Source organism: Pangasianodon hypophthalmus, chromosome 2 (genome assembly GCF_027358585.1).
Source record: "Pangasianodon hypophthalmus isolate fPanHyp1 chromosome 2, fPanHyp1.pri, whole genome shotgun sequence".
In the NCBI taxonomy this organism is placed as follows: Eukaryota; Metazoa; Chordata; class Actinopteri; order Siluriformes; family Pangasiidae; genus Pangasianodon; species Pangasianodon hypophthalmus.
This window is the reverse complement of record NC_069711.1, coordinates 9,929,714-9,939,843: the sequence shown is the minus strand read 5'-3', so window position 1 is coordinate 9,939,843 and position 10,130 is coordinate 9,929,714. Positions and strand designations below refer to the sequence as shown.

Genomic DNA, 10,130 nt, shown 5'->3' with positions numbered 1-10,130 from the left:
GATATTTTTCTTCATGTTCCTATAGTATATAGTTGCCAAGCTTGCACCATTAGAAAGTATTACAATTTTGCAGACTTGTGTTATGCTTCCTCATTTTATGGGAATTGTGGTCAGTTTCACTTACTATTTAAAAACTACATATATCTTTCAGCCCCTTGGTTGCTCCAGTCTGAGTTTCTCTAAAGTTGCATTGGAAATGCCTCTACTGTAATGGCGGAATAGCTGGTACAAATAACCTCATCGTTTAGGCACGGCTTGGAAGTGGACGCGCATGCGCAGACTTTTACTTTGAAAGGCGCTACCGTGTAACCGGAAGTTGATTATTGAAGTCATTTTACTACAGACTAGGAATTTTTGGGGCTCGCTCGAGGAAAAAGAAACGCTTCTTGGGAGTCTCTATTCATAAACTCGATTTAATAAGTAATTCAGTGTATTTTAGCCATGTGGCAAACGGGTTATAACTGCACAGCGGAATAGCGTCAGACGATTAGTTGAACAGATAAATTTGCTCTTGCTCGCTGTCAGGTCGCATTAAACTAGCTAGGCACGTAGGAGTGAGCCGAATCGGAAAGACTCGGAACTCTTTAGATCACTTTGTTTCGGCGCTGAAACGAGAGAAATACCCGGTGAGTGAAGTTAAAGTAGTGTAGGGTGCAGTAATGGGAGCGCACAGGAGTGAGGGACGGAGAGAGTGGCTCCAGCAGGACGCTGGGGAGCAGCAGCAGCAGCAGCAGGTTCACTCCATGGTGAGTCACCCGGCGGGGGGGGGGGAGGAAGCTAGCTGTCTCTCTCTCTCTCTCTCATTTTCTCTCTCTCTCTCGCGCTCTCTTTCTCTCTCTCTCATTTTTACTAAGTCTTTATTATCGGTTGTTTATCCATTAAACCACTTTAATTTGACCTGTTCACTGGTGAAAGGACTCGCTCCATGTTTGGTTCCGTCCAAAACTGCATACTGTTTAGTGCGCTAGTTTTAGCATAGTGTATAAGCATTAAAGCAGAACGCGTACTATTTAGTAGGGCAGTACACGGTTTTAAGCGTTTGTTTGGTGTATCTGTCACTTCCGGAACAGAGAGTCAAACTGGGCTGCAGCACACTGTTGTGTTTTCAGTTCATAAGCTCCTCTTGCAGAAACATTATATTCATGTGAAGCTGTGCTGTTCAAAGTGGGGAAGCATGTCAAGGGGATTTTGTGGGTTTTATTTTATTTATTTGTAGGTACAGTAGTGGAAATCACAGTCCACCATGATCACACTACTTATATTTGTACTGACTTCTTATCATTATTAGCCAGTTTGAGTACTCTCTTGAATGGGTTTAATCCAAACTTCAAGAATTACCAAAAAAAAAAAAAAATGCCTATAAGTAATAATTTCACCTGTCTATATGCCTACAATTTCACCTTGAAATCTCTAATGAATACAGAAAATATTATTGTATGTGTTTACGTAATATTCATGAAATTATCTGCAGTAGGAGGTCAGTGGAATTTGTGTTACAGTTAAAGCAGTTTCTGGCTACAAAAAGTTTGAGAACACCTAATTCCCGTTAGCAGTAAAGAATCTGATGAAAAATGGCATCTTTTGCCACTTGTAGTTAGAAGCTTTTCTAACTCACATTGTGTAGAGTCTTATGTATGCTGTCTTTGGCTACTGATTTGTCAGCGTGTCATTTCTTTGACATTTGCCAGCATTTCTTTTTCTGTACGCTAGATCCCCTGGAACATCATGATCAAGCACAGACAGGTTCAGCGCAGGGGTAGACGCTCACAGATGGCCGTAAGGTAACTCCGAACCTACTTATTTTAGTTCATTGATTACTATGCCTTCCAGATACTTTAAGGCGTCTTGACGTCTAGCTGTATATTGCACAAATCCGTGATGTCTGGTGTCTGTGCCTAATGCTTAGTCACTGACAGTAATCCATCTCTGTGGGGCTGCTAGTTATACAGATCCTGTCATTTCTATGGATCTCTTGCGGACCGTGCTGCAGCCCAGCTTCAACGATGACATTTTGGCAGTCTTTAAAAAATATATGAAGGTAAGTGAGCACTCTGGAAGTCTGTATCATGAGGAGTAGTGAACGGTAGTGATATTGGCCGTACTTTCTTTGCATAGTTTTTTGAGAAGGCAGCAAGCAATGTGAAGGAGAATGTAGGAGAGGATGTACAGACGGATCAGCTCATCAAAGAGGCATGTCGAAACTGCTTGGAGCATGTAAGTAAAATACACTACTTAAACAAATTATGTTTGGAAACTTAACAAGAAAGAGTATTAGTTAAGCACAGGAAAATCTTTTCATCTAGGCCAAACAGCTCTTCCCTGATGCAGAGAAAACTGCCCAGAGACCTCTTTTTGATCCCTCTGTAAAGGTAAGGATCAGTCAGTTGTGTCTGATGATGTGTGTGGTGGTCTGGGAAAACCTTTTACATGGTCAAATTTTGACATTTTCTACTATATCTAGTTCTGAGAACGGCAGTTTTGCTGAAATGAAATGTTTTGCATGCATCTCTAGCAGAAGGAAAATTGTAGCATTTTAAAGTGAAAAGGGAGAAAATTTAATATTCCATTCAAATTTCACTGAAAGATGCCCCATCTCTACATTTACAGCCTAATCTACTTACGGAAAAACAACAATTCTACCAAATTTGAAAGAATTGTAAGTTTACAATGGGAAATTTTTTATCACTTTGATTATCAGTGTCATTATATACATTAGCATCTGCCTCACCACCTGAGGTAAAAGTCCCTCACAGCATTTAAACATGAGCCTCATTCGAAATCATGCTAACATCGGTGGGGAAATTAGCACTAATTAATTCAGTTCTGTTGACTAAGTTTCTTTTCATTCATGTCTTTTTATTAGGTTATTTAAACATTTTACAAACTTTGTCTGATGTCATCTGAACAGGGTGTGTAAGCGTTCTCTGTTTTGATGATGATGTAACAGCGCAGGAGCATCATAGACATTTTGACAACTGGTGTCTGATCACAAATTAAATTGATTAGGCTCATGTCCATTTTTCTATGACATGTAACTATGTAATAACATGTTCAAATCCTGAGAAAAGGAGAGTTGGCTAGCGAGGATTTAGACATCTTTAGGCAACCCGACTGCATTTACTGCTGTGTTTATTAAACTGGCTCCTAACATAACATGCTTTTTGCAGCCAAGACAAACTTAGAAAATACAGCCAAAAGCCAGTACAGGGTTAGAAAATAATTTCCATGTTGTTTTGGAGCTCACTCTTGGTCAGAATCCGAATGTTTTTGGCTGTCCAGAATTCAGCCACAGTGACATCCGACAGGTTTTTGCAGACCTCCACACATATTGTCAACTTTTTTGACATAATATGTTGGTGTGTTTTTCCCACTCTGATTGTCTGTAAAGTGTAATGATAGTATAATAACATAATTTTTTTTGTCATCATTTCTAAGCATGGAATTTAAGCCTCTAAGTCCTTTGGTCCAGTATCACTAAAAGTTTTCATTCTGCAGCGCTCACGGCAGATGGACGATGATTCCAGCCAAAGAGGAAGCCCAATCCCTAAAAAAGTAAATGAATAAACTTACATTTGGTCCTAAACTCGATCAGTAGCAGGTGATTAAATGGAATGGTTTAAAAAAATAATAAAACTGTTTGTAGTGTGAAATCAGGACCTATGCTTATTATTTTCAGAAGATCTCAGATCACACAAAAATAGCTGATTTGGTTGCTTCTATCACATTGCAGAAAATCTACTTAGTTTTTTTTTGTTTGAATATTTACTGACACTTTTGTTTATCTGTGTTTAGAGGAAGGGACGTCCCCCTCTGCCCACTCTATCCTATGACAGAACTGTAACATACAGCGCTCCGTAAGTATCGTACATGGTATTAATGATATTAAGGAATGATGGTAAAAAGTATGTTTCTTAGCTCAGAAATGTTACTTTATTTTCTGTAGGATGAAGCCTAAAATAGCTGAGCCCATAAAACGAGAAGGACCAAAGGTAAAACAGTGGTTTACCCATTAAATTATGTAGATATAGGCTGTGTATAATCAAATGATTGACGCCTTCTAAATTTGGGCCTCACTTTTGCAGTGGGATCCCGCCCGGCTGAATGAAAAAAGCACATTTGTTTTAGGATCCAGGGCGAACAAGTAAGTGTTTGTTTATTGAATTGTTTTTTTTTTTTCTGTATTATGCCATGGTAACAGTGATGTAATGAAATAAGAATATACATACCACTGGACACAATTATTAGACACACATATTATACAATGTATGCCTAATACATTTGAAATTATGATTGCTGTCCAATACAGAAACTAGCATATGCTGCTTAAGTGTAAAACGTTGTGTATGGCACAGCCATATGTGGCCAGGAGTCCAAGAGAGCATAATTGGCTGTGCTTTCAGGGTGGGAAAGGTGGCATTACTCTTAGCACTAACCTATTGTGGATGTGTGTGAGTGCATTCCTCCGAGTGTTTTCAGCTGCCCTGTGACATAGCACGAGCAGCAGTTCTAAAAGACGCCGTGGCTGGCTTCATGTGTCTTGAACTACATGCTAGCCTTCACCCTCCCTGGCCACTGGCTGCCACATGATGGGGCAGAGCTAGCTCATGGTTGGGAATTGGCTAATTGGTAGAAAATGGGGTAACACTGAATTCACACAAACAGCTGAAAAGACAAAGAAGAAAAATCAGGTTTTGGCCCAAATTGGGTTTTTCTGTCTATAATATACTTCGACAACTCGGCTTTAAGAAATCATAAAGGTCTTATCAAAACAAATGGAAATTTTATTTACTTTTTAATCTTACCTACGCCATCATCCTGCAAAGATTGTGTGGGATAAGCAGCCAGTTTATTAAAGGTGGTGAAAACAGACAGTCTGCCTAAAGATGTCTAAAACCTTACCAGTGTGATTTCTTCTTGCAGTGATTTCCTCGTGCAGTTTGATCAAGTTATTGGATAGTTACACACTGTAGCAAAACAAACAATAAGCCCAATCAAATCAGTTTTTAAACAGATACCAGCTGTCCAAATTTTCTCCCTTTTCAGTATTGGGGTAACCAGATTTTAAAATGCTATTACGTTACTTCTGGTCGAGATATGTGTAACATAGAAACAACGTGTCACAATTTCACCATGTAAAGAGTTTTCACAGGACATCACACATTACTTGTTCCCTCTAATGGGATTCCATGATTTATAAAGGCTAAGGATCATGTGTATAATTTTCTGTTTTGTTTGGTTGTATGGCAAATAAAACTAATACTAATTTTAATTTCAGAGCTTTGGGGATGGGAGGCACCAGGGGAAGGATCTATATTAAACATGCAGACCTCTTCAAGGTATTGTGAATATCTGTGTTCACAGTGGGATATATTGCTTCTGCATTGTTAATAATAAAAAAAATGCTCTGTGTGTGTGCGTGTGTGTGTTTCAGTATGCTGCTGATGCTCAGGATAAGCAATGGCTTGCAGAGAGGCAACACATGCGAGCCACAGGTGGAAAGATGGTAAGAATCTGTGTGTACATAGTGTATATCTAATCGTGAAGAAAATTGTTCTAAAATGTAAAAATAAATAAAAATTAATGGACTTAATTGTTTTTAGGCATATCTACTTATTGAAGAGGACATCCAAGATCTTGCCCTAAGTGAAGAATACAAGTAAGTTATATTATATATTAATAAACCCGTTATAGGGTCCATGTGCCTTTTTTAAAGCAAATTTAGTTATCCACAAAGTCAAACAATATCCGCGGTTAAGTTAATACAGGTGAAGTAACTCAGCATTTAATACTAATTATAGGTACTCTTCATGAAAATGAGAAAAAATTAATATATAAAATGAATAACAGTTGCAGTGAGTGGTGTTAGCAGCTGAAAAGGGGTTCCTGGGATAGGCTCCAGATCCACTGCGTCCCTGACCAGGATGAAGTGATTTTATCAAGATGATTGGATAAATCAGTATAATCTTAGGTTTGTCCATGTGGACTTCTCTCTTCAATTCTGACCACAGGTTTTCAGTAGAGTTTAAATCCAGACACTGGGATAGTAATTGCCAATCATTGTTTTTGTGTTTCATTTCTTTGTTAATTTGGATTTATGTTTAGCTCATCATCTTTTTGAACACTCTTAACCCCTGGCAGAGGCAACCACAGGCTTCAAAGCATGTGTAGAATAAGTTCTAAATTTGATGTGAAAAGCCCCCATTATTGTCTTCTCCACTGCCATATTTGGAAATGTAGTGTATTGCAGTGAGCGATATGAATGCAAGTAAGATGTCTGTCATGTGCCTGTGGCTGGCTCCCGAGTGACACAACAGGAAAGTGTTTGCCCTGTTGTCTGGAGCTCGAATCCAGGTAATACCACTGCCATATGTAGTTGGAAGTCCAAGAGAACAAAATTGGTCATGGTCTCTGAGTGGGAGGGATGTCATACTCTCTCTCCCCTGCTGATCACAGTGACAATCAAGCGCGTCTGTGAGTTCTGGCATGCAGAAGGAGGCGGATACCACTTTCCTCCGAGTGTGTTACGCCTCCCTGTGACACAGCATGAGTAACAGTTCAAGATTTTTTCGTCCTCACTGGTTTGTAGCTGTCGTATTAGAGGGGAGAGCTGGCTGGTGGGTGGGAATTGGCCAAGACTAAATTAGGGAGAAAATTGAGGGAGCCTGTCCATGGCTAACTAAAAAGGCCTAGAATAGAGATCAACTAAATTGCACTGGGCCACAGAATCGACTGATGAGCCACTGATCACTCTCAGCAAAGAGTTTCCTATGCTCCTTAAAAATACTTTCCCTGAGCAAAGTTGTGTCTGCCAAAGCTTCAAGCAAGGCATCATCCCCGTCAATGTTTAGATATGATTTCAATTCAGCTTTCACGTCACCAATCAGCACCTTGTTGTGAGCACTGAAATAGGCAATTATTCTGTCAGTTATTCTGATATGAGTATGAGTAAGTATGGTAAGGGGGAAGGGAGCTCCTTATAATCAGTTTATGACTTTCACTTTGGTGCCACTAGGGATTTCTGCATAGGCATGGTCAGGAGTGTGCTTAAATATACACACATCCTCACACAAGAAGAACTTGATAAATCACATCAACGTGTAGAAATGTGTGTATGCATGCTTTACGCATAATATTATGCATACACACACCGTTGAAAAATGACTCCCCAGGTTTTGGACCAAAATATCGTACTACATTGCAGATGTAATGACATCCTCAGTCTTAACGATAAATCCCCGAACCACCAGCCACAAAACAGCCACAAAGCAGCACTGATCCATCACCATGTTTTACAGCAGGTATCAGGTGCTTGTCTTATCGGTCTCATCTGACCTTAAAACTCAATGCCAGTTGTAGCTCTAATGATGTTTGGTGAGGTTCAAGGGGCTGCCTTTTGTGAGCTTGTTGTTATGAAAGTGGTCTGTTGTAGTTGATTTTGAAACTTGAGAACCACAAGAAACAGCTGAACTATGCCATGGGCTCTTTTTTTCTCTCCTTCACCATCCTCACTATATGTAGGGACAGCATGCTCTGAGGTCCAATTCCTAGCAAACTTTCCCCTGTTCTAGACATGTGAAACTTTTTGTTATGGTCCTCATTGTTCTTAATGGTATTTTTAACTGCTTATATATTTTTAGATTTATTACCTCATCTGTGCATGTAGACAACCTTCTGTCTCTTTCCTGTTGAATGTTCTTTGTTTTCTCCATGGTAATGAATGAATAAGGGATTTTACATGCGTGCATATTTATACTTCAGTGAAAAAGGACATGGCTGAAAATTTAACCTTGAGTTCCTGGGGACTGAGAACAAATAAAAATAAATTGACCATTTGTTTGCAGTTGTATTCCTTAGGGATATTAATTGTTTTTAAACATTTAATGAAAAAACTACTTTGAAAAGTATTTCTAATGAGAATGTTTTTGTTTGAGTGGAAAATTTGAATTCTGGTGTGTAGTGTTTATCATTTATGCTCATTTTTATGAAGACTGCCAATAATTCTGGAAGGCACTATACTTTAGCAGTCTGTTTATAGTCTGTTAGTCTATATATATATATAACAGGCATGCATGATGTAACACCCAAAACCCCTGTGTGTACAGGATTAGTGTCTCTGTGTAACATTTGTAATAACATTTTTTACACATCTCCACCGTGATAAAACTCTTGCATCTGCGTTGCAAATGAATGAACATTGGACGAGTGAGATTGTGAGTTTTCTCACATCCCACACATCCGGATGTTTGTGTCACACAATCATATGCTGTTTTTTATGCTTTATCATGAGCCCTTTGAATATAGATAACATTCGATCAGTTATTGACAATTTGATTTGTTTTTTGTTTGTTGATTTATTTGGCAGCATCTAACCATCTAATTACAACTGCTCATCCCTTTTGTTTCTAGAAAAGTTGCATGATATGGTGGAATGTGATAATATAAAGTGACTTTATACCTTATGCATAGTTGTCCTCATAGTTATCCTAGGATCCTGGTCTTGTGATTTCGCAATTCAGGAACTGTTTATGTTGGCTATGCATGCTATGCAGCTAAACACAGTGAGGATCAGTGGTCCAAAAAAAAAAACACTCCAGCTCCTTCTCCCTGTGGCAAGAAGGAGCATCTGCAAAATAAAAGACGTGTCTGTCTGGCCTGGACAAAAATTATCCAACCCCACCATAGTTGGTCAAAAAAGACTAACTAATTGAGTCTGTAGTTTTCTCGGGGAGGAGGAAGGAAGTCGCTGGTCTGGATGACAATAAAATCACAGAGTACCTGCAAATGATTGAATTACCCCAGGAGTGTGTGTGTAAATCTAATCCGGTTAAAATAGGGCTTTACACATTTTCCTCAGACTTGGTTTGGCTCTGCCACGAAAACCTCTACAGTGTTACAGGACATTTTGCTTTTTGACGTTTGCCATTTTGACATGAAGGAAAATGCTAATTAAGTATCATAACAATGACGGATATGAATCTAAATATTTTTTTTCGCAGTTAAATTACCTAATGAACATTTGTCCCTCTTTTAAATCCCTAGAGACTGTCCTGAATTGAGGTTGGATGAATTGAAGCCCTTCATGGTACCTGTGTGGATGGTAGAGAAGATGCAGAAGACAATGGAAGCTCAGAGATCAGAGAAGGATTAAAGAATTGGGAGCTTGGCACCATAAACAATTTTTAGGGTACAAATGCTGATCTAGGATCAACTCACTGTCTATATAATAGAACTTAGTTTAAAGAATAATAGATATATTCCCTGATAAACGGCTAGAAAACTGATGCCCGATCCGCAGTCTTACTCTGATCCATACAATTCCTAATGGCGTAGTTAGAATTTACCCGTTCAGAAGCAGACTAAGGGATCAGGCCATGCACACATTCATAATGAAATGAAGCTCAGTCTCATTTCCATTATTTTAATTTCTGTGAATGTTTTTGTTTCTTAATACACAATAGATAGACGCTGACCTTATAATCAAGCTAAGCAATTTTCTCTTTGTGTGCACCTACATGCTGGAAGTGTGAACAGTTAGAGCTGAACAACTCAGTATTATTAGAGATGATATCCGACATAATTTTTTTTCACCTTAATCACAAAAGTAGCTTTAAATATCTATAAGTATGTGTATATATGTATTTTCTTACATGGGTTTTGTATGAAATGTCTGCATATGTGTGCACTCGTTGATATTGTGTCATTGAGTACTTTGTCCCCCTTTACCTTTGAGTTATCTGGAAGAAATACTTTCTGATAGCCTGTGATGTGTTTTACAGGATACCAGAGATTTTCCTTCTATCTTTTTTTTTTTTTACACCAAAAGGGAATTTATTTTGCATATTGTAACCCATCATTTATTTTCCTTCAGTTACATTTAAAATCTTTAAAAGGATAAGGAAACTTTTCTTTTTGAGATGTAGCTGTATTGTAGTATAGTAATAAGAAGTGTGACTGATGTACTGTTTGTGGTGGAGAAATGAGAACAGTATTTGACATGCCTAGTTTGTTACATGTTTTACAGTGAAAAGGGAGAAAATGTAAGTTATTTTGAAAAATAAAAATAAAAAGCTGTTTGTGGTGCGAAATAAATCGTTATATTCTATGAAAATTGTTTTCCCTTCTTCTTAAAT

At 38.4% G+C, this 10,130-nt stretch overlaps 1 protein-coding gene across 1 annotated transcript; it reads left to right on the top strand.

Moving 5' to 3' along the window:
• Positions 1-297: 297 nt before the first annotated feature.
• On the top strand, positions 298-10,108 carry LOC113534196 (deoxynucleotidyltransferase terminal-interacting protein 1). The gene is made up of 13 exons (XM_026926845.3): positions 298-746; positions 1,711-1,781; positions 1,942-2,038; positions 2,116-2,214; positions 2,304-2,369; positions 3,496-3,552; positions 3,793-3,854; positions 3,944-3,989; positions 4,083-4,141; positions 5,276-5,336; positions 5,432-5,503; positions 5,601-5,656; positions 9,040-10,108. The coding sequence occupies exons 1-13, from the start codon at positions 660-662 to the stop codon at positions 9,146-9,148; spliced, it is 942 nt and encodes a 313-aa protein (XP_026782646.1). The 5' UTR covers positions 298-659; the 3' UTR covers positions 9,149-10,108.
• The last annotated feature ends 22 nt before the right edge of the window (positions 10,109-10,130 follow it).

Excerpts from the sequence above, each read along its gene's own strand:
- LOC113534196 (XM_026926845.3), top strand. The coding sequence starts at position 660 with ATGGGAGCGCACAGGAGTGAGGGACGGAGAGAGTGGCTCCAGCAGGAC. Across the intron at positions 1,782-1,941 it reads CGCTCACAGATGGCCGTAAG|TTATACAGATCCTGTCATTT; the intron begins GTAACTCCGAAC and ends TGGGGCTGCTAG. Across the intron at positions 2,215-2,303 it reads GTCGAAACTGCTTGGAGCAT|GCCAAACAGCTCTTCCCTGA; the intron begins GTAAGTAAAATA and ends CTTTTCATCTAG.